Source organism: Brienomyrus brachyistius, chromosome 10 (genome assembly GCF_023856365.1).
Source record: "Brienomyrus brachyistius isolate T26 chromosome 10, BBRACH_0.4, whole genome shotgun sequence".
Taxonomy (NCBI): Eukaryota; Metazoa; Chordata; class Actinopteri; order Osteoglossiformes; family Mormyridae; genus Brienomyrus; species Brienomyrus brachyistius.
The window spans coordinates 21,477,176-21,500,697 of NC_064542.1; the positions used below are offsets into that span (position 1 = coordinate 21,477,176).

The 23,522-nt window shown below is 44.6% G+C and overlaps 2 protein-coding genes across 5 annotated transcripts; both read right to left on the bottom strand.

The window, feature by feature from the left end:
- Positions 1-1,437: 1,437 nt before the first annotated feature.
- LOC125750364 (transmembrane protein 255A-like) lies at positions 1,438-10,334 on the bottom strand. Of its 2 annotated transcripts, XM_049028093.1 has the most exons (9): positions 9,825-10,334; positions 8,788-8,930; positions 8,110-8,172; positions 7,342-7,431; positions 5,612-5,677; positions 3,527-3,615; positions 3,127-3,289; positions 2,619-2,774; positions 1,438-2,291 (listed from the first exon to the last, which is right to left on the bottom strand). In XM_049028093.1, exons 1-9 carry the CDS (start codon positions 9,877-9,879, stop codon positions 2,148-2,150), a joined length of 969 nt encoding a protein of 322 aa, XP_048884050.1. In that variant the 5' UTR covers positions 9,880-10,334; the 3' UTR covers positions 1,438-2,147. The 2 variants fall into 2 exon arrangements, with proteins under 2 accessions (XP_048884050.1, XP_048884051.1); XM_049028094.1 differs by lacking the exon at positions 7,342-7,431.
- Positions 10,335-13,209: 2,875 nt separating this feature from the next.
- lamp2 (lysosomal-associated membrane protein 2) lies at positions 13,210-22,129 on the bottom strand. 3 transcript variants are annotated; one of them, XM_049028087.1, is made up of 9 exons: positions 21,996-22,129; positions 19,899-20,011; positions 19,195-19,405; positions 18,953-19,114; positions 18,578-18,780; positions 18,350-18,475; positions 18,185-18,239; positions 17,893-18,060; positions 13,210-14,658 (listed from the first exon to the last, which is right to left on the bottom strand). In XM_049028087.1, exons 1-9 carry the CDS (start codon positions 22,039-22,041, stop codon positions 14,516-14,518), a joined length of 1,227 nt encoding a protein of 408 aa, XP_048884044.1. In that variant the 5' UTR covers positions 22,042-22,129; the 3' UTR covers positions 13,210-14,515. The 3 variants fall into 3 exon arrangements, with proteins under 3 accessions (XP_048884044.1, XP_048884043.1, XP_048884046.1); XM_049028086.1 differs by lacking the exon at positions 13,210-14,658 and adding an exon at positions 14,976-15,361; XM_049028089.1 differs by lacking the exon at positions 13,210-14,658 and adding an exon at positions 15,536-17,684.
- Between the last annotated feature and the right edge of the window lie 1,393 nt (positions 22,130-23,522).

Below are 23,522 nucleotides of genomic sequence, written 5' to 3' on the forward strand. Positions count from 1 at the left end.
TGATTTTTTTTTCTTTTTTTTTTTTTTAGTGCGCTAAGCGACATGGTGTCCCGATGGTCATGGAATCGAAAAAACACAGGTTGTTATTGTGTTCTGTTGTGTGTATTAATGCAAGTCCTATACATCTCCTGAAAGATGTTGGCCAGTGTGGTCCGGATAGTGATAAGTACTTCAGGCGGCTGATGCTTGTGAAAGCATCAGGTGAAAATTTTGTCTCTTCTTTTTTTTTTTAACAGATAATTGCTTCCCATAGCACTTTTTTTGTGTTTTTTTTTTTTTTTTTACCTGAAATGCATTCAGACAAATTCCAAGACGTGAGTGTAAGCAGCACAAGGCTTCTTCCAAACGACAGTGGCCTCACACGTGCTGTGGCGTTGGTTTTGGGCCGATAATTCCCTATTTTCACTTTTTAAAATGCACCTCCCCTCTTTTGCAACCGGCCGAAATCAGTCGGCTTTTTAGGCGCGGACGAATGAAGTGACATTTGAATGAATTTTAAATTAATGAAATCAAAAAATAAATCCAAAGCCCAAGACTTTAAAAGGATCTGAGGCCTGTGTGAGGTTTTTCTCTTTTGACACAGTTTATACGCTGGCCACATTTCAGTATCATTGGAATCGGAACGTTCAATATTCCGAGCAGGATTCTCATGCCGCTGTACCTTGGCTGAGGAAGCAAGCACTTGGGAGATTGCCGCACACAAAGTGCATTTCCCTTTGAAGGAACTTTTCTGTCTATTCAGAATGTTGCTATTGTCTCATGCAAAAAAATTGCCACCAGAGTTGTAATTTTCATAAACGTTTTTTTTTTTTTTTTAAAAAACTTCTAATCGTGTCTTGTCAGTATGTAGCTGCTCTGTGTTGGCCAGTAGAGATCATTTTTATCTACAGAAGTAGTCTTTGCTGTCCCTGTTTATCAAAAAATAAAAGCAGTTTAAGCTTTTATCGTTTCGGCAACAAATTAACAACTGTGTATTGTGTAAATAACTGTACTAAAGACCTTTTTTCATTTTAACATTCATTTTCTTTGTGTTTCTCAAAGTTATTTATTAGCTCTTAGTGCTATACAAAACTTAAATAAAGTTTATGGAGCTGATGTGAACCTTTTTATCTCTCTAATTTTGAGGTGGTGGGGCTGAACCTTAGAGACCCCCCCCCGGCCTCTGTTTGCTGAAAAGAGACTCTGAACTTACATGCTTCTGATGTGTTTCTTTTAGTATTTTTCCGCTCTTTGGAGAACCGAAAAGCTCGCACACAGTGAAACGATTAAGAACGGCCTTGAAAGAATTTGAGCAAAGCAGCAGATCATGGAGAGAGGAAATTACAGAGTTTAAACTTCCAAAATAAGCTCATTTCATATACAGACCACCAGTATCATCCTGATATGACGTTTTATGGTCCTGACTCAGAACCGATATCAAATCCTGCACACAGGGGCTCATTAACATATCACAGTTTATTAATCAAGAATTATACATGCCAGGTGATCTCTTACCTAAAATGTATTTTTTTTTTCCTAAAAAGTGTTGCCTTTTTTAAATCTTTGCAAATGCATTCTTATTTCGATTTGCCACTGAAACTCAGCAGTGCAGTTCATCAAATAAATGTCCTAACATCTAGGAAGCTACAGTGGTGGATTAGGTGAGTAATGATGAGATAATGTCGATGGCTTGTGACATCGGTCTTTTTGGAGGCGATACGATGTGGCACCAAGGATGCCCTTCAGGTCAAGAATCGCTTGTATGCAAAGGAAGGTAAAAAGGAAGGGGTAGAATGACCTTAAAGGATCCCCTCTGTTGGTCCATGGATTGTGTGGAAATAAGATTTCAAGAGGCTGGAAGATGTCAAATTCAGCCACGCAATTCGGTCGGTCACCAGCCAGAGGTTGCTGTTTGTGTTTTGTATGGCCTGAATGCAGCTTTAAAACATTTTGCCTTTGCTGTGAAAACATCACCCAGACAGTGTCCCAGCTTCCTCCGTGGGAGGCCCACTCTGATCACATGGCTCCCAGTGCAGTTCCTATTGGCTGCGGGCTGTTGCCCGGATACGAGGAAGCGTTGCCCACAAGGTTTCTCTTTTAATATGTCGACAAATGTAAGTGGCTCTCCAGCGACAGGGGAGGGTGGTAGTGCAAAGTCCCACTTCTTTTCAGGGACTGTAGGGTGGAGGTTTCTCATCGGGGGGGTAGTATGGTGGCGAATAGCGTGGAGGGATCTGGCTGGGCCACAGGTAGCTGGCGCCAGACTGGGAGTCGTCGGACAGACCAGAGGAGTCGGGGAACATGGAGGAGCCCTGCGGGAATCATATGTACATGAGGTGAGCCTACTGAAGATTTAAATGTTTTATTTTATACCTACAAAATGTATATGGTTTGTTATTAAATCCAAAGGCACACACTGGGCTGAAAATACTCATTAATGAACATACATGCTGCTGATGTGCTTAGATTAATAACTTTGAGGGATAGCGCAGTCTAATCAACTGCCACACCCATAGACATATTTAAGACCCATTAGGCTGAATTGGGCTGCTGCCGAGAGAAACTGCCCCCATCACAGCCCCCCCCCCCCCAAAAAAAGGATAATGGGTTGATCGCACCTGGCTGTGACAGGTGGTTACCTGTAGGTCATATGCGGTGTAGGGTGGCAGACAGGGGGCGCTGTTGTAGCAAGAGCCAGGGGTGTGAGACGGGCCCGGCACCTCAGGCAGGGGGGGGGCTGGTGCCAGGGCAGGGGGTGGGCCTCGCTCACAGATGTCAGTGGTGCCAGTGGGTGTCTTCAACAAACATGCAGAAGCAGTTAAACACGATGGCTATTCTGCTCCACCACACTCTCATGTGGTACTTTAAGATATGACACTGAAAATCATGCATGTGTGGAAAAATACGAGGCACTAATTGAAGAATCGTTAAATCAGTAAATGGATACTTGAAAATGACGTGCATCCATTAGCATCGTTAAAGTAAAAGGTTTTGTTTTGACATCGAGGTATCTCCTTCACGGCGCTGGCGAGATGAACATGCCTCACGAACCTCCAGCTGAGCACTGCCCCTAAGAGGGACCTCGTGTGTTCCTCAGTGACGATGGGCGGACGGTTCGTGAGGGCCAGCACGCCCTCACATCCTCACCATGTCCTTGAAGCCTCCGAGCACCGCGGCCGTCACGATGCCCAGAAGGAGGGCCACCACGTTGAGGATGGTGGCGAACCAGAGCAGGTGGTACAGCTGCACCACGTCCTGGCAGCTACGCACCTCTGTGTATTCATGATAGCCGCCTGTCAGCTCCACACGGCTGCACCATGAAGGGGCAATGGGGGGGGGGGCGGTGTTTAGGTCGCTCATCGAATATTTGCACACTCCCAGGTTACGCTAAGCAATCCTGACCCCTTTAGACAAAAACACGTAAAAACTGGCACTAAAACACATTCCAAGATGAAGAGGCTATTCGGTTTTTGAGATGATATATCAATATATCTGATACAGATACCATTACTGCAGACACAGGTGGTTCTGACCCGGAAGTGCTCACCTGCCACACGTGTATAGTTCACAGCAGTAGCAGGTATTGCTCTTCACACGCAGGTTGCAGGAGTGTTGAGAGGATGCGTGACAGTGCACCTGAGACACAGAGGGACTCGCTCATCTCGGTGTCTTCCCCTCGCACGCTCAGGGAAACTTAGAAACAGAACTTCACCTCTTTACATGTCTTTGGACCTCTGGAGGAAATCTGAACAAATGTATAAACTCACACATGCGACCCCGTTTCCGAAAAACTTGGGACGCTGTGTAAAGTTCAAATGAAAACAAAATGCAATGATTTGCAAATCATATAAACCTGTATTTAACTGAAAATAGAACAAAGACAGCATATCGAATGCAGAAACTGAGAATTTTATTAGGACGAATATATGATCAATTTAAATCTGAGGTCAGCAACACGTTTCAAAAAAGTTGGGACAAAGGCAACAAAACTGTGGAACAGTCATATACTGCTAAAACAGAACACCTGGTTGAATATCTCACAACTAAGTTGGTTAATCGGTAACAGCAAGATGACTGGGTACAAAAAGAGCCTCCCAGAGATGCAGGGTCTCTGTGCAGTGAATATGGGGAGAGGTTCACCCCTCTGTACAGTGAATATGGGGAGAGGTTCACCACTCTGTGCAGTGAATATGGGGAGAGGTTCACCCCTCTGTACAGTGAATATGGGGAGAGGTTCACCCCTCTGTGCAGTGAATATGGGGAGAGGTTCACCCCTCTGTACAGTGAATATGGGGAGAGGTTCACCACTCTGTGCAGTGAATATGGGGAGAGGTTCACCCCTCTGTGCAGTGAATATGGGGAGAGGTTCACCACTCTGTGAAAGACTGCGTGGAAAAATAGCGTAACAATTTCAGAATAATGTTCCTCAATGTAATATCGCACAGAATTTGTGAATTTCATCATCTACGGTATATAATATCATTAAAAGATTCTGAGAATCCAGCATCTTTGTGCCCGAGCTCATTGAAGATAAACTGAGGCAAAATGGAAAACTGTCCTGTGGTTTGACAAATCAAAATTTCAAATTCTTTTTGGAAATCATAGATGCCCCATCCTCTCGGCTAAAGAGAAGAGTGAGCATCCAGCTTGTTATCAAAGTACAATTCAAAAGCCAGCGTCCGTGATGGTATGGAGGTGCAATACTGCCCATGGACTGGGTAGCTTGCACATCTGGGAAGGCACCATTAATGCTGAATGATATATACAGGTTTTGGGACAACATATGCTGCCATCCAGACAACATTTTTAGAGAAGGTCTTGTATATTTCAGCAGGACAATGCCAAACTGCATCCTGTGCATATGACAACAGCATGGCTCCATAGCAGAAGAGTCCAGTGGCCTGTACTACGAAGCAGGATTACTGGCTCATCGGGGTAACTTTTTGTCGGATTTAAGGTACCACAGTTTAAATGGACTTCATATTCGTTCACTTACATTTTCCCCAGGCTACCTTAAATCTGACAAGTTACCCCGATAAGCCAGTAACCCCGCTTTGTAGTACATGCCACTGGTGCTGCCTGCAGTCCAGACCTGTCACCCATTGAAAACATTTCATGCATCATGAAATGAAAAATACAACAAAGGGGAGCCTGAACTGTTGAGCAGCTGAAATCTTATATCAGGCAAGAATGGGACAAAATTTCACTTTCAAAACTCCAGCAACTGGTCTCCCCAGCTCCCAAACATTTACAGAGTCAAAAGAGGAGGTGATGCAAAACAGTGGTAAACATGCCCCTGGTCCCAACTTTTCTGAATCATGTTACTGGCATCAAATTGAGCATATGTTGTCATAAAACAATAACATTTTTCAGTTTCAACATTTGATATGTTGTCTTTGTTCCATTTTCAATTAAATATGGGTTTATATGATTTGTAAATCAGCGCGTTTTGTTTTTATTTACATTTTACACAGCGTCCCAACTTTTTTGGAAACGGGGTTTTAGATCCAAGCATGGGGATTGAACCCATATCCTTGGAAGTGTGAGACAAACAAGCCAGCCTGCGAAGGATACAGTGAAACTTTAACCTGTAATACGGGTGGCATTTAAACAAAAGGGCAGCTTCACTCACTTCCAGGTCGTTTGACATCACGCTGGAGTGGTACTTGCATCTTCCTGCATACAGAGGTCTCAGGTCCTACATGACAATAAGCACCAGTCACATGACAGAGGTCTCAGGTCCTACATGACAATAAGCACCAGTCACATGACAGAGGTTATATTTTAAAAGGTCCTTTAACTTCGATAGTACAGCAGTGGCAGCTAATGGCTAAAAAAATAAGGAGCTAAGAAGACAATCAACCCATTGCATCAAGTCACTATACAGATTGTCTACTCTTCTATAATTTCTTGTGGTCAAAATTAATAAGTAAATTAATAGGTCAGAGCAAGGATACTCAACTATTTTTCCCCAAGGTCCAAATTCCATCAGCGACACAAAGTCAAGGAGCACTGTCCCCAAGAGAGTTGAGGAAGTAAGTCTATCTGAAACGAATTATCGTAAGAATTTAAAATTTGCTGCTCTTACTTGATATCTAGTTATATGTCTCATTAAAATGCCCGTTTGTCATGCTACTTTGCAGTAGTAGAGAAAGAAAACTTTGAAATCATTTGTTGGACCAACACAAAATCAATATTTTACCCTGAATGTTGACTCGTAAAGCATGTATGTCATTTTACGTGTTTTGGCCAATAAGGGACAGGTACAGAGGTTCAGAGAATTTTTTTTTTTTTTTTAAATGATTGCATTGATTTGTATGACATGGTCGAAGAAACCCGCCCATTTTGCGGTATCTCAGCCTTTACCCTTCCCCCCCCCAGCAGCACTTCAGAGAAACTGGGTATTTCATCTGGCCTCCAGGTGTCGCTGTTTACAATATTACAATAGTGTCTTGTCTATATACACCAGCCTGCTTTGCTATACAGGGCACTGAGTTTGAACACCCATCAAATACTTCTTCTGTTCATCTCGACTGGCACTTCTGTTGTACATTTGAGCAAGTTTTTTTGTTGAAAAAGTGTGGGAACAGTATGGCTAAAACTGCATGAAATTGTGTAAAACTGCTGGTTATGTTTTATAAGCATTATAAAAAATAATATATTATTATTATAATTTTATTTGTATTGCACATTATATTTTAGCAATCTCAAAGTGCTACAAAGTAAAAGAGTAGTGTAATAAAAATACTATAAAATAAAAAAAAGTCTAGACTATACTGTAAAATACTTAACTAAATGTCTTTCTAAAAAGATAAGTTTTTAGATTTTTTTTAAAAGCATCAGTCGACTGTGGGGCTCTCAGGTGGTCAGGGAGCCACAGACGAAAAGGCCCTATCAGCCAAGCTACGGAGCTTGGTTCTGGGGACTTGGAGGATGTTAGTGTGTACAGAGCGGAGTGTGCGTGAGGAGGTATGGGGGTGAGGAGTTCTTGTAAGTAAAGGGGGGCATGTCCATAGATGCACTGATGGGTGAGAAGGGAGAGACCTGAGTGGGACAGGGAGCCAGTGAAGGGTTTTCAGGATGGGGGTGATGTGATCAGCCTTTCACACCCTCATCAGGGTAATACAGCTTGTAAAACATATGGATTTGTCAAAGAGCTGAAGCTGTCCAAAGTGCTGTTTTGGTATAAACCCAGTAAGGAAATACCAGATGCTGTCCGTCCATGTTTTGTAGATGGAAGGTTACCAGGCAGTCTGGCTGGGCAGGAGACTGACTGTGTGTGAAGCTGCACAGCTGAGTTAAGGCTTATGGTGTGAGAGGTGACCCCCTCCCCCCCCCAGCTTCCGCGTGGCTCATACTCACGATGTGTCTGGCTGCAAACACGCCATCCACCACAGCGCAGCACAGTGCTGCCACCACACCAAAGCTGATAAATACGATGGAGGCCACTAACTGTCACAGGGAGGGCGAGAGAGAAGAGAGTAACGTTACCCCTTCTGGCTGTAGCACCCCCTACAGGCCTCAGCACCAGCACACCTGCCGCCCCCCCCCCTCCCCCCCCGGCCACCAAACCTGAATCTGTTTCTTTGCGACTACCAGTGTCACACATCACCTCCTCTCTTTAAGAGAAGGAGGTGTGGAGATGGAGGGACACTCCTGCTTAATGTGGGGGTGTGTGTGAAGCATGAGAGTGTGCTCACAGAGCACCCCATCACACGTACACACAAACACACACGCTTCCCCTCACTCCTCCATCTCTTCAGTTCATCACACTGCCACCTTCTCCTCTTGCATCCAGTATCGTAAGGCAGTTAGGGGAGCATGATCGAGCCCAATCCAAAGTCCATGTGCAACATGTGATCACCCTCTCGGAGTTGCCCTGAATCTTGAGTGAACCATGCGATCACTCTCGTGGAATCCTGCTGAATCTAGAGCACCGCCTGTAATCACCCTCATGGAATCCCACTAATCACTATCGCGGTGGATTCCACCATGCAGTAAGGTGCCAGCTTTGATGCCGCGTAATAAATCTACGCCACATGGGTTTGATGGCGTGCCATTGGAACATGTCTGTGAAGCAGTGGAATCGCAGGTAGGTGGTGGTGACAGGGATGGCGTTTATCTCCTTACCATCTGCCTCTTATTTTCAATCAGGTGAGCTCCTATGATCCCAAGGAAGGAGCCAAAGCCCAGCTGGAGGTAAAAAAAAGGCAAATGTCAGCATAGCTTGACGAGGAGTCACCCAACCGAACTCTTCATAAAGACCCCTGTCCGTTCTCCCAGTACTGTGTTAATTCATCACCGATTGCTAGTCATCATATCTTTCACTCTGAATGATGTAATGGGACAATTAACTTTAGCTTAGCGAGCATTTACATTTTTGAAAGCGATGCACAATTAAGAACGAAAGTCAACCGGTCGATGTCCCAGTAGTGGAATCACTCTGCTAACCATGAGATTTGAACTTTCCCATAGTTTTAACCAGTGTTTCCCAACCCGGTCCCCGAGGACCCAGAGACGGTCCACGTTTTTTCTCCATCCCAGACGGTCCACCTTTTTCCTGGACAGTCTGCATGCACTATCTGCATGTCCCTGAGGGCTGGATGCCGAAACACTCGTGTTAGCGCGCAGTAGCACGCAGAGCTCCGATGCATGGCACAAGCAGCAGTAGACGACAGCCCCCCCAAAAATGATCACCCTACAGCCGCCCGTCTCCCCACCGCTCACCACTGTTCCCCATGCCCCACGGTAACATTCTCCAGGCACCAACAAGCCCCCTCAGCAGTTTCATCGCTTCATAACACTCACGATGGCGCCAGGGTAGTAGCCCCCGACGGTCACGTTGTGCGTCCGAGTCGTGGCGGCCACACCAATGGTGAGGACGAGCAGCGACACTATGAGCAGAGACACCGTCACCACGATGGACTTCCTCTTCCTGCTCTTGAAGGACCCTTGGAAAACATCATTGGAGACATGGATGAGAGGACACCCTTAGGATGGCATCCCTACACTGGCCCTAGCGTATGAGCATGTGTGTGTGTGTATGTGTGTGTGTGTGTGTGTATGCTATGGACTGGCATCCTATTTAAGGTGTATCCTGCCCTGTTCTCAACACCCCCCCCCCTGACAAAACAGGATAAGCTATTAGAAGTTGCATGTAAGGACACCATCTTTCTGCATTCAAGATACAAATCTCAATCTTGTCTCAATACTTCATATATTACGATATTAATTTGTTTTATTTGTTGGCTGTTCCAGTAGTTATCAGAATGCACTTTATTGACAAGAAGGTGACTTTCTGTAGCAGTAGTAAGTAATTATATCAGAAGCATTAGCAAACACTGTATGTAGAAATTTGCTGCACTTAAACTTGACACCGGTATTCTTGCGTAAATACATTGCAAAATACCACGTTGCTCTTACACTGTCGGACGCATGCAATGCAAAGCAGGAACAAATCAACAAAAACAGAACACGGGAACAGGGACGAGCTGTGTACGAACCGAATATCTCCGCTGCCCCGATCCTTGGAGAAATCCGCAGTGGTTACACGACTGTAGGGCTGTTGCCCTTGAATTAACACTATCGGCATGGTAATCATAGTCATTCATTTATGGTATATTTTTTAAAAAGAAATGGACTAAATTAAAGCACCAAAATGCACTGACCCAAATCGATTAATTTCTTTACAGTTAGGGGTTAAATGCGTATATTTGCGAATGCCTACTTAAATATTTGCGAAAATGTGCTTGCAAAGCAATTACCTACAATTTAGCAAGAAGCCTCATTGACTACAAATATTAATTCACTGTCCACAGCAGCTGCTGCATTGACCTTGCACATACCTACGGCATCGGAAAGGCTTATCCCATTGTCCTGCTGGTTCAGCCCAGTAGACATGTTTATTTCTTTGTATATGAATAGTAGACGGACACCGATCTTATATTATTTTAATTGCAGTTATTTTTATTTAGCATTGCCGCTGTGGTTCCCTTCGCCGGAGCGTGTGGCACACGCGGATGGCCAGTCCCTCCACCGCCTCTGGCGTAGCTGTCTCATTTTAATCTGGGTCTAACGACATCTCAGCGCTTTCCATTCATCTACCGATCCAAACCTCCACAGAAGCTCTGCTTTGGCTGGGGAGCTGCAGTCCTGCGCATGCGCCGCGCCGTCTCCCCCCCAGAACAAAACGTCAGGGAGGAATCTCCAAAATTCCTTTAACTTCACACACGGGATATCTTCTTGAAATGTAGTAAATATTTTGAGTTGCATCCTCGGCAGGACGGGGATAATATTGTATTAAACTTACCTACAGGTATGGCAGAGTAGCGCACAAATCCGCTAGGAAATCTGCCCCTTCTGGAGAGTCAGTGGAAGGACTTTTATATGGCAGGGGGCTGTTTGTGTTAATACAGTACCCTACGTGGTACACTTACTCCCAGAACTTTCCCATCCTGCTCAGACGCAAATGAAACTTAACTTTCTACTTTTACAAGCAGATGCAGCAAATAGCTTATACCAGAAGTCATGATGGGCAAAGGCTGTTTGATGGATCTACTGGCCTGGGGCCTCCTCCTGTTAGCATTTAGTACCATAGCCTCTTCCTTTTAGCTTCTTGCACCATGGCCTCCGACTGTTAGCATTCAGCACCATTGCCTCCTTCTGTTAGCATTCAGCACCATAGCTTCCTCCTGTTAGCATTTAGCACCATAGCCTCTTCCTTTTAGCTTCTTGCACCATGACCTCCGACTGTTAGCATTCAGCACCATTACCTCCTTCTGTTAGCATTCAGCACCATAGCTTCCTCCTGTTAGCATTTAGCACCATAGCCTCCTCCTGTTAGCTTTTTAGCACCATAGCCTCCTCCTGTTAGCTTTTTTGCACCATAGCCTCCTTCTTTTAGCATTTAGCATCATAGCATCCTCCTGCATAAATCGGTGAAATTATTACTTCAGACAAAGACATTACATTAAACATGGTCACGCACGGAACCTCTGACATGATTGGCACACAGATCTTTCCCTGATTATTATGATTAACTTCGCAGCCATATTAAGTAGCTGCCGTCTTCCATTTGATGTGGCTCCACGTTGTAATGAAGAGTTCTGGTTGAGTTTTCTCTCGAAAAGGCCTTTTCTGGGATGCACACATATATATGTTCTGGAACCAGCGTAGTTGGCCACCCACGGTGAGTAAGGTTAATGAATATTGAAACTAAAATGATTACAAAAGCATTTTGTGATTAATTGCATATACCAGGGCTCTTCAAATCTGCCCCTCGGTTCCAAATCCAGGCTGTGTTTTCAGTTCTTCCAGGTAGTTAATTAATAATTACTGATTTTGATTCATTAAAGGCTTCACACCTGGCTCACAGGTAAAAGGCTGGAAAATCAGCAGGGCTCAGACTTTGTGGACTGTGAATAGCCCTGGCATGTTGCAATACTGTAAAAAAGATTTTATATTTTGTATATTCAGTATAGAAATGTATTATTTTTAAAAACCAAAATGAACCAAGTAACAAAGTTTCTCTGCCTTATCCCTCCATCAGCTTCCCTGGGAAACACTGAATGTCTTGATTTTAGTTGTGAATTCTGGAATTTTGTGCAACATCACAACTGAAGCAACCAGGAAGGAATAAAAAAGAATTCTCCCAATTAAAATCTTTGGTCATATTATTCTTCCATTTGGGTATCAAAATTAATGCGTAAGGTAACACAATCAAAGAAATAATCACGTATCATGAACTCATTGATTTAAGCAGTGCTAGTTAAAACTACAGTCCTTGGACAACAAATGCGAACTGCGTGTGTCTGAAGGAACCCTCTGGCCAGGTTAGTCACACAAACATTAAAATAGGGTGAATGTGCTCATTCAGCTGTTTATTGAATCTGGGATGTCACGCAGGTTATGTGAATTGCCAGCGTTTATGATTCTGTAAAATCTTTGACCTAAAGGTCAAAATGTCGACGGCTACTAGAGTTAACATGCAGTCTGCTCTTAGAACACATGGACATTGCTACAATGTGACTGAGAGAAGTGTCTTAAGCATAACTTACAATGCTTTTAAAGATGTGCTATCTTAATATTTTCATTAAGATACAATCTGAAATAAAAATGGTTAAAAACTCATAAAACTACACAAACAAATGGAAAACAAAATTGAAAATTAGTATTAAAATATCAACTGGAAAGTACCTTCAGAATGAGAAAAGCTGTCGACTCTGTAAATGTGAGTTCATGCCACGGTCTTTGTGGATCAAGTCTCCATGGTCCTTAGTACATTACAGTTCTTATATCTGTCTGTACCGGTCACACACTGCGCTGACTGCAGGAGACCAGCGCCAACCCTAACTGACACACAGTCAACTCCCGTCAGCTGACATTGGCTGCCGTCGGATCCCACCGATTGTGGAAATTTCATTCCCACCGTTCCGTCTGGGTGCTGAACTTTTTTGTCACTCAGTATATGATAAATATAATTAACGTATTCAATATAATATTGTATAAATGACAATGCAATAATAATATGTGATATTATACAATAATGTCATATTAACAATCTAGCTTTTGCTTCTTCATCTTTTTCTTGCGCACCCTCCTCACTTTTAGGGCTGCTCCACACCACCTAGCTGTTGTGGCACCGCAGAGGGTAACAGTACCTCCAGGGGGTGCGCCATACATCGTGTAGCTGTTCTCTGGCACTTCTACGGGCACAAACCAGTTAAATCAGCCGTTTACCAAGTCCGCACCCCTCAGAAGATGGTACCCTAGGCAGCTGCCTCTGTCAACTACTGGGATAACCAGACCTGTACACATACACACTCTCCATTCTCATCAACCTTTATTCACAAACCCCAGAGTTAAGGAAACCCTTTCTTGTTTAATGGCAGGCGAGTCATATGAATCCAGATGATAATCCGGAAAGAATACATGAGCCAATATGAAGGTACGCAAGGCATTTTACATCTTTACAGTTTTGATTATACTGCGAGCCAATCAGATGTCCAGTCACATGATTCACATGACCGGGGCATGTGGTTAAAGTATTTTTTTTTTCTGTTGTTCTTGAGCAAAGTCTATTCTGCTGTTTAGTAGATTAAGAAAATCATGCAAAGCACAACTCAACTGACTCACACTTTCTGAAAAAAAAATTGGAATTTTTCCCTGTGAGATGCAAAAGTTCAGAAAGGAAGGTAAAGACAGGCAGAAAAAGGGAGACCAACACACCAGTACAAAACAGGAAGCAACTTTATTCATTTCGCACCCCCAGGCTCAATTTATAATATACATGTCTTGACACTCTTCAAACTGAGACATGCTATACATAAATCAATACAAAAATACTGTGGACAGACTCATTGTAATTATTTAAAACAAAAATCAGTAATGAATCAACCAACATTTCTCTCTCTCGGGGGGAGGGGGGTGTTTTGGTGACTCCACATTTCACTGGCCCCTATTTGATAAAACTAAAACAGCATTTCATCTTCACTTACCCTAACATATCCAATCAATTTATGAGCACTGAAATTTACAGTGGAAATATAGGTTTGCAATAACAAGACAATCTGGAGCAAAAAAAAAAAAAGATTAATTGAATGATTTCAATGTTTTGGTGAGGCATTGAATTTTTTTCTGTTATTATGTTAAGTAATGTGCGTGGACCCTGGATGAGTTGAATGATGCTGGGCTTTTTTGATAATCGCGTTCACTAATAGTGCCACCGACTTCTGCTCCCTGAGAAATGACTTCGAATTAACTTGACTCATAAGAATGATGGATTTTTAAATGGCCGAATGGTGTCATAATGAAGAAAAGCCAGATTTTCCTTCACAGACGATGGCATGGTACAGCATGCTTAAAATGGACTCTAAGACGAACAGAAACGGAGTGGAAAACGTAGGTGAACAGGGCAGGTTCGCGACATTCTGCTCAGACAGTTGGAGCGATATAGGCATTCCTTACATCTCGTACATCATTTCCAAAGTAGACGAACCATCTTCTAAGACAGTCCTCATTTATCAGGAGGGAACAGTTTATCTCCCTCCCCGTCACAAAGCTACTCATTACAGCAGAATCGGACTGCCATTACTCCTGAACCTCTGGAGATACACCTCAAGACCAGATTCATCTCAGCTTCTACAACGCAAAAAAAAAAAAAAAAAAAAAAAAAAAACATAAATGCTCAGCTCTATGCTAGTCATGTTTGCTATCTGAGAATCTGAAGCAGGATAACTTCTCCTTACCGTGGTTAAACGGCCGCTTTAAGTTGTTAACCATCTTCAAAACATTCCACGAGTGCGTTAACCGCTAAATGTGACAGTAGAAACAAGGCTGGATTTATGAAAATCGCATCTCTGTGGTATGCTGGGAATCCCTCATAGTGGTCAAGCTGAGATGAAACCAGGTCTTGCAGAACAGAAGACAAGCATTTAAGAAGCTATCTATGCAGAGTAGGGAGAGGTGTGAGGAAGCCATCCGGATGAAAGGACGAAGCAGTGGCGGAAATTGGGGGGGGGGGGAGGGGGGAGACTGGTTATACGGACTGGTACCCAGTACGGCTCTTCCTCCGCCCAATCAGGTAAGAGATAAGCACAAGGATGATTAGGAAGCTCAGAGCCACACCGACAGCGATAGGCACGAGAAAGCTGAAATCAGAGTCCAGGAAGCACTCCTCGGCTGGCATGAGAAAGAGGGGGGGGGGGGGGGGGAGGTCAGCTGTTAGAGTGCAGGTATATGACGTTACCCAGGAAAACACACTCGCGGCAGGAAAAGCTAGGGGAGAAGCAGTGAGCTCACTGGCCGAACCCTGCGTCCCTCTGACTGATAAACGATGCAATATTTTACTTAATTGAAAAACAGTACTTTCCTTCCTTGTGGTGGAAAAAAAAAAACGACCAGGACACAGACCAGCTTAGTCAAAATGATTTCATTTTTTTTTTTAAAAGCTTGATTTTCTGAAGGTTCCCTCTCTTTTTTATATAAAAAAGGCCTATATTTTAAAGCAGCCAATTTTTGTAAGTTAAGATTGACAGTGACCATCAGGTGCATAATAAGGGGGGAAGAAACAGGACTTTACCCAGCAGTATAACTAGTAGGATAAGTGCAACTTCACAAAAACACATGATTAAGACAAGAAAAAGGAAGGGAAAACGGCCTCAAAGCTGACACACATTCAAATATCCAACAGCTGATCGGTGAAGCCCCCCCACCCCCCCACAGGCAGCACCATCACCCTAGAATGACTCATAACCTCGGGCCTGGTTCCGTCTCCTTCCAATAAAATAGGCAGCCAACACAATAAGAACCAGAACTGCCAGGGACACCCCCACTGCTATGGGGACAATGAGGTTGTCGTCTTTATCGGCTGCACAGTCGTCCGCTGGATGAGAATAAAGAAAGTGTGTGAAGGAATGAAGGACAACGGAACACAGAAAGGATGAAGACGACAGACGGACATGGCAGGGTGTGGTGGAGGCTGGACTGTGATCAACGGAGCAGCACGAGAGACAATGCAGGACAAATCTGGCAAAATAATTAACTCGGCTTCAGAACGGATCAGTAAGCAGATTTTATTGTCATTTGGAGGGGGGGGGGAACAAAATTATAGGGTGTTCATATTTATACAACAAGCCAAGAATCTTCAATCTTTTATAAAAACGTACTAAGATGGAATTCCACAATCATTTCTGTATATTCACAGATTTAAAAAAATATTCCAAATATTGACAGAATTTCGGACCAAGAAGCCATCTTATTAAAACAAGCACGCAGTATTTCTTACGGACATGTGAGATTCCCTTTTCCAATTCAGTGCCCAAACATGAAGTGCAAAGTGTAAATAAACCAGCCTATAACTGACATAATAACCATTTTCAGGATGCAGAGGGGAGAAAACAAACAAACAAAATTATACGTCAAGGGTTAAACTTCAACCCTGTGCCCAGATCTATTGCCTACAAGACATGACATTCCCCAATGCCTGGAAGGCCATATCTACCAGAACCTGTCATGCTAGGCTTAGGTTCCTTCTGGGTTGTTACATGAACGACCTGTTAGATATACAGGCAGAGCTGCAAATTTCTACACTGTAGGGATGTTAACAATGAATCTTCACATCAGGGAGCTAAAACTGGCTTGAAGTTCCAATTAGACCAATAGCAGTAAAGGCACTCCCACCATCAACATCAAGCAGAAATATGTACAAATATGGCTGCCTCCAAAGAAACTCACTCCACCCCATCCCCAGGGCTGCCTCGCTCACTGTGAGCAGAAAGGCGCCTCCGCAGGCCAAAGCTGAACAGAAGACACATCCGAAACCTGCCCAGTGTCCGAACGCACGAGGAGCAGCTAATGGGAGAAACTGCATTAGTGCACTAATTGTCAAATGTACATAATTTGGGAGTGGAGGGACACACAAAAAAAACAAAACATGTAAATACAGGTAGATGTGCTAAATGCTAATATCATCCCTTTATTAGTCTAATGCACCAAACCTACAGAAAGAATGGGGGGCGGGGGGCATTTTGATTCCATGAATAAAATCCGATGGCTCAACTACTTTGTTGGATGACAGTCTGCCATCCATGCAGCATCCCAGGGGCCTTGGGATACACTCCTGATTTAGGCTTTCAGAGCGCTACAAACTACTGCTGTTACATCCAATACAACATTTCTGAAATAACAGAATCCGTGCTGAAATGAGAGGCCAGACCAAGTGCGTCTGCCTCCAGACTGAGCAGTCAGGCCTGACAACGCCTGGAATGTGAAGGACGTTCCTGACCGAATTCAGAAAACCCACGACCAACGTGTTCAATCAGCCCCCCACCCCCCCGAGTCAGACGCTTAGAAGTGCAAAGGCATCAACCAACACTCACTCAATCCTTCCTCCCTCCTCGAAGACCCCACCCTCTCAACAAAAAAAAAAAAGGTGCCAGCAAGTGCCATAAGGTACGAGCCAATGCCAACGTGGGAGATGACCTCAAAAGACAAATGTCGAGTTACAAGAGTGGTACAACTGACCGAGCACACAAAGGCACACAAAGTCATGGGATGGTAAAAGGAATGGTGGGCTGGGTAAGCAAGCACAGGCCTCGATGCACCCCCGCCGGGGGGGGGGTAGCATACGCTATTACATTATTGTTCACTCAAATGTATACCCCTGTGGTAAACTGAACCCTGGGTGAAGCAGAAGACCAGTGTCGGATTTACCTCCCTCAAGTTCCAGTAGGTGGGGCAGTGGTTCAGGTACCAGTCTTGTAAAAGGTAAGATTCAGGTACCCTAGAGGCGCTGCTATTTTGACTTTACGTTATTAGCCAAAACAAAAACCACCAGCTGTACAAACAAGGAGAGTGAGAAAACTGCACAAGTAGCTTTTATCCAAGACTGCTGAAAGACCGCAGAACACGAGGCGCCATCTACTGGGCAAAGGTGAAAAGAGCCTGCGCTTGCTCCTGAACAGACACACACACAGAGGAGGAGGGGAACTTTAAAAGTTTAAAAAAAGAAAAAAAAAAAAAAAGGTGCCAGGATTGATCCGTTGAACGACACGATCACTGAGTGGCTCAGAGGCTCTGATAGCCGACGTAGGTCTTTCTTCTACCAATCACATAAGCAATCAGTACAATGACAATCAAGCCCGCCAGGACAGCACCGACAATGATTGGGATTAAGATGCTGGTGTCATCCATAGGACATTGAAAAGCTGCAAACAGAGGAGGAGGGGGTGGGGAACCAACACATGAACAGCGGCGACATGATTTACTTCCACGGCATCAAATTCCAGAAGCTTTGATTCTGCCAAAGCCTAATAAATCTGAGCTACACTTTCGGGATCTGGCAGATACATTGATACGGAGGAACCAGATTTCTTTGGGAAGGGTACAGGGAAAGGGGGGGGGAATGACACTCACCTGTGGCGAATGAGTTATTCTTCACCTCGAAGGGCTGAGCCCGCAGGTCGTAGGTGACGAAGGCCAAGGAATCGGAGACGTTGACCGTCTGCTGCTTATTGCACATGTAGGAACTGCCCACAGCAGCCTCCCACAGCGACATGTTAGCATTTCCTGAATGGAAAGTGTCTGGGCCAGAAGAGACGGTAAAGAGAAGTCAAGGGCGGGAGGTGGGGGGAGAAGGAGGGATGGCGAACATCAACATCCAAGCGACTGCCTAACAAAACCTCTAGCTGGTCTTGCCCAAACTTACGATTGCCATTCACCACAGAGACGTTCACGGCGTGCAGGAAGAATTTCTGCTTGTTCTGCAAGAGATCCAGAACCAATAAGGATGGCAAACAGGTAGTAGAGAGTGGAAAGTACTGGATCCGAGCAGCGGTCCTGCCTGGACCCGAGGAGGCCCGAGTGACACTACCTCCACGAAAGTGAAAGAGATGGTCACGTGGTCGCACTTCAGCACCAGAACAGCATCACTCCCATTAATCCCGCAGTTCCCACCCGAGGTGGTTATGTTGGGGTCAATGTTCTCACTAACGAATTCCTGAAAGTGGGAGAGGGGGTGGGGCCACAATCGAGACTCATTATCCAATCGAAACAGACTTCCCGTGACATGAACCACAACTCCATCCCGCCGGCCACGTACCTTGCCATCAGTATAGTGTAGCTGCAGCCCCACCGTCACCAAGAGACACGCCGTGCTGTTGCTGGTGTCGTTGGGCTTGAGCTTGTAGGTGCCGGTGGTGGGTTGGGGCAGCGGAGTGGGCTTGGGAGTGGTCGTGGGTTTTGGTGTGATGGTGGTTGTAGAGGGCGGTGTTGGTGTGGGTTGATCATCATGGCAAATGGTAGCTACGGGCAGGGGGGGGGTAAAGGAGAAAAAGTATCATAAATGCATATCCAAGTTTCATGCTGCTAAACATTGTGGGGGGGGGGGTCCTTCATTCTACAGTGAGGATGAATAATGAATAAGCAGAGGTACACGTGTAACCCTGTATACCAGCATACGAGGTGGGAGTCATACCATTTTTACTGAGCGTCCCGTTGCTTATGAAAGCCTGCAGAGACACGTTCCAGAAGACCTGCTGTACCAGCCCACTGTCCAGGGTCTCATGACTCTTGCAAGTATAGATGTTGTTCAGATCGACGGCCCGCATTCTCCCTCCGACCGTCACCGTTTTCGTGTCTGAATAAGAGAAGCGATGCGTGTGGGCAAGTCACACCGAACTGGAGTCACATCCGAGGCCCCCAGCACCAGCTCCTCACCGTTCGACGAGGAGTTCTTGAAGATGGTGTCGTCTTTGAGGTCGTAGGTGAACCAGATGTAATCCACCTTGTAGGTCTGGTTGTCCCGCGTGAAGTTGAGAGCCCAAGAGTGGCCCTTGCCAAAGTCAATCTTCAGTAGGGAGCTGTCGTTTCCACACCTGCTGCCGTTCGTCGTACCGGTTTCAGGCAGTGTGAACGTGACTGTGGCATTCTGGGACGGAGTTGGCAGAAGCACCGGCAAGCCAAAGAAAAAATTAAGAAACTGAACCGTGCCCAACACAAATTTCAATGCTGCTAAGAATTCTCTGAATTAAAGAAAGGTGTCAACATTACAGGAAGTGCTTAAGCGGGGACAGAAATGGGGGGGGGGTAATCACTAAACCACCCGCAGGGCTAAGCTGAGAATCCAACTACAGGAAGAGATAACCAACATGGTTAGCAGGCCAATTTCCATCATCTACTTCAGCATTATAAGTCCAACTAGTAGAAGCCCATCCGCCTTCACAGTTTGAGATGCAGCAAATGCAGAGCTTCACACCACGCAGATGCGGCCGACACCCGAAACCAGGCTGTGTTTAAAGCTTCAGGAAATGTCAGTGCTTGCGGCTGCTCAGCATGGTCGACGGGCACACCAACTCCTGCACGGCTAACCCCCCCCCCCCCCCCAAAAAAAACCAAACAAACACACAAACTTGTGGACGTACCTTTTTCCCTGCGACCTCATAGGTTACGGAGAAGTTCAGCATCAGGTTTGCGTACAGACACAGCTTTTTGTCCTCTTCCACTTTCACCTCCGTGCCGCTGGACTGCCGGACTCCTGCCAGGAGAAACACGAAACCGCGTGGTTAACTTCACCCAGGGAAGAGCAGCTTTTCAGAATTACCAAAAAGAAATAAAAATTGATTATCTTAAAAAAAATTTTTTTTAAATAAAATCAACCTTTGACTCAGCGGATAACTGATCACAGGTAAAATTCACAACGACAGATAAACCATTAATGATTAATGAAAATGAGACTTTATGGCTCTCAGATGGTTACAGTTTTACAGTGTGTAATAACCGGAATACAGTAAACATTTATGAGCCTCAGAGTCGATTCTGTGAGGCAGGGACCACAGAGGAGGAGCAGCCGAGTGTCTCACGAAAGGCAGAAACATAACACTCTGTGAGGCTGGCTGCAGCTGAAAGACAGCAGTAGCGGGAGAGAGCCCGCCCCAGGCAGCGCAGCAGGAAGGCTCCCTCCATGCCTTCTCTTTTATTACCTCAGCTTGTAATTGCTTCACAGTTACCATTACGGAGGGTTACCGGAGACTGTGATCCACAGTGATTTCGCTTTATAAAGCATTCAGCCATGCACTCTACTAACTAGTTACAGCAAGTTCAGCTGTTCCCTTCTCTTAGTGAAGGAACAGCAGTACACACCCAAGAAGATCCATCCACAACCCCCCAGAACCCAGTTTACAATAAATGCAGAATCATACAGGAAAATTACATTTTATCCAGAAATCGACATACAACCTCAATCTTTTTCAAAAGGACAAAGGAACTAACTCTACAATGCACAAAGAGGTATCCATGTCAACCGATTTAATATTTTATCAGGTCTTCAAACTGGTCCGGGTGTGAACTATAGCTGAGGGCGTTTCAGGCGGGAGAAGAGGCCGGTCAAAACAAGAATCCGATCGCAGTTAAGTCGGAGAATTGGGTCAGGTTTTACCCGGTGACATTTTAATGCGTTTCTGCAGTTAATCTGGGACCGACAGAAAGTGCAACTGATTGCAATAGTTCGCAAATGACCCCAACTAATCTGGAAGGAAATAGTTACAGAAGTTTTACTTTTGGTCTTTAATACTCTAATGAATTTCAGGCGTCATATGATTGGGGAAGGTGAGCTCTTTATCTCAGTGCAGGTTTCCGGAGCACCCGCACGGAACACACGTCCGATGACAGGGGTGGCCTTTCCGGGCACATGTCCGATCACACGGAGCACTAAAGCGGAAAGCCGGGAGATCCTGCATGCACTTTACGAGTGAGGGGAAAAAAAGCTGGGAAGCCGGGGTAAAGGGTAAAAAACACCCGGTGGAGTTATGAAACAGCCTGTCATCACGTGCTTTTTCACCCGGCACCACCGTTTTCATCCTGTCATACAGTGATATACACATATATAACTAATCAAATCGGGTTACATATCAAATCCTACAGCTTCCAGCACCCACTCAGCACAGACGGGTTCAGTAACTAAACATTTAGTTAGCTAAAAATACTGTGGGTGTTTCCTAACCTCAGCCCTCCTCCCCCCATTTCATGTGCAGGCAAAATGATCATTTCCAGTCAAACGCAACTGCTTATCCACACAAGTTAATTCCATCTGACTAGGCCAGTTGTCTCCAACCATGCCCAGTATGACCACGGCTGATCATCCCAATTGCTAGTGAAAACAATCAAACAGATACGTATGAACAATAGGAGTGAAATTTGGCTCGGTTAACGGGGCAGCGTCAGCTACCGAACCAGATAACAATGACAGTTTCCACTACCAGGTCTGCCAAATAATCAGATTAACACATACGAACGAAAGCACGAGCTTTATCTGCGATCAGATCTCCAGTATTACAAACAGGCAGACAAGAATAAATACGCGGTACAATACGTAGATGACTTGTTAGATAGTTTTCAAAATACCCACATCAAGATCCAGCTAGGCCCCCGTGACGGCGCAAGAAAAAAAAACTTTCCTTTTGCTATTGAAGAACACAAACTAAAAAAACAATACGATGCTTCTATTCCCCTTGCATACTCACCGGCAGCCAAAAGCAAGAGCAAAGTGACGCAGGCGTAACGAAACATGTTAATCGTCGGTCAAACTGGGGAACCACGTACGGAGAGCAGCCTGATCCCTTCGGACTCACCAGCAGCCACTGACTATAAGCAGGAAATGAGAGTCATATGACAGTCGGTTGATGCTGCCGTACTGCGCATGCGCATTGCATGCACCGATGGAGCCGGAGCCAGTGAGAGAGCGGCAAAGTGCTGCCTCACTGCACATGCGTGCAGTACCGATGGCCTGCAGTCAGTGAGTAAGCAGTGAAGGACTGTGGGTGAATTAGCTTGAGCTCTCATGCTCACTTATCCATTATATACAGGGATTATTCCGACTTTATCAGATATTTAACTGTGTACATTAATAAATAAATATATATGGATATTGGAAGAAACTGCAACGGTGGTAGCTGCTTCTGAGTACAACACTGATGAACACTGGTGTTTGCAAACTTGGAAAGACTTCTTCAACGTTTCCCAAAAGCATAGCTGCTTACTGAATTGGTACAACTATGCAAGTTGCAATAGGAGTTTTTGGGAAAGCCTTACTATGAAGTCAGGACCACTTTCCCTTTCTCTCATCCACCTATGGTTTCATCTATGGCTCATTTCTCCAAACTACAGCCACTACCCACAGATGTCTGGGAAGCACTCAGCCAACCACGGAGGCCTCTGTATCTTGATGGGTGAAAGTGACAGTCTGCATATGTGCGGAATTATTGAAATAAACAAATGAATAAATAAAACCGCCAAGAAATAATAAAAATAGGAAGGTTAACAATTTTCTTAACAGGTTTACTTATGCTCGTATTTCACATCATTTATTTATTGCCACATTTATTGATTTATTTATGCACGCAGTTATTTGTCTAATACAGTGCGAATAATCCTTCCACAATTAATGCCCTTATACGTAAAATGAAAGAAATACGAAACGGTCTCGTTGCGCTTATTCCGCTCGGTGAGTGTTGTGCGGCGCGCTAATTTGCTCAGTTACCGCACAGGGGTGAGCTTCCCGAATCCTTCTTAACGCTACGTTGTTGTTTTGTGAAAAGGTAGAACTTACGAACGACGTAGCGTTAAGAAGACTTCGGTATACTCAGGCCAAAGTCTTTAAACTTTATAGCCACATGCAGAAGCTTGGTGCGTCTGTTTTAGTGTTCGCTGGTCACCGCCTGCTTGCTAGAAATTAAAGCGGAATGAAACTGGGTTTTAATGCTCACCAGCCACCGGCGACCGGCAAAAAAATGAAAGTGAAACTGACTGGGATCGATGGTTGTGCTGCACAATTTGCCGCATTATTTGGTGCTTCGATTTTTTTCAGTAATGTACTGTAAAATATATTAATGGACATTTTATTTTGTCTGGAAAGCTTGGTTTTAAAATGTTTATTGACCCCGAAACAGTAAATTCTCCAAACGAATGTGTATTTGAAAAAGCATTCTCCAGCAACACTGACATATTTGTAAAAATCACGAATATTTTCGTGAAATCGATGGAATATATAA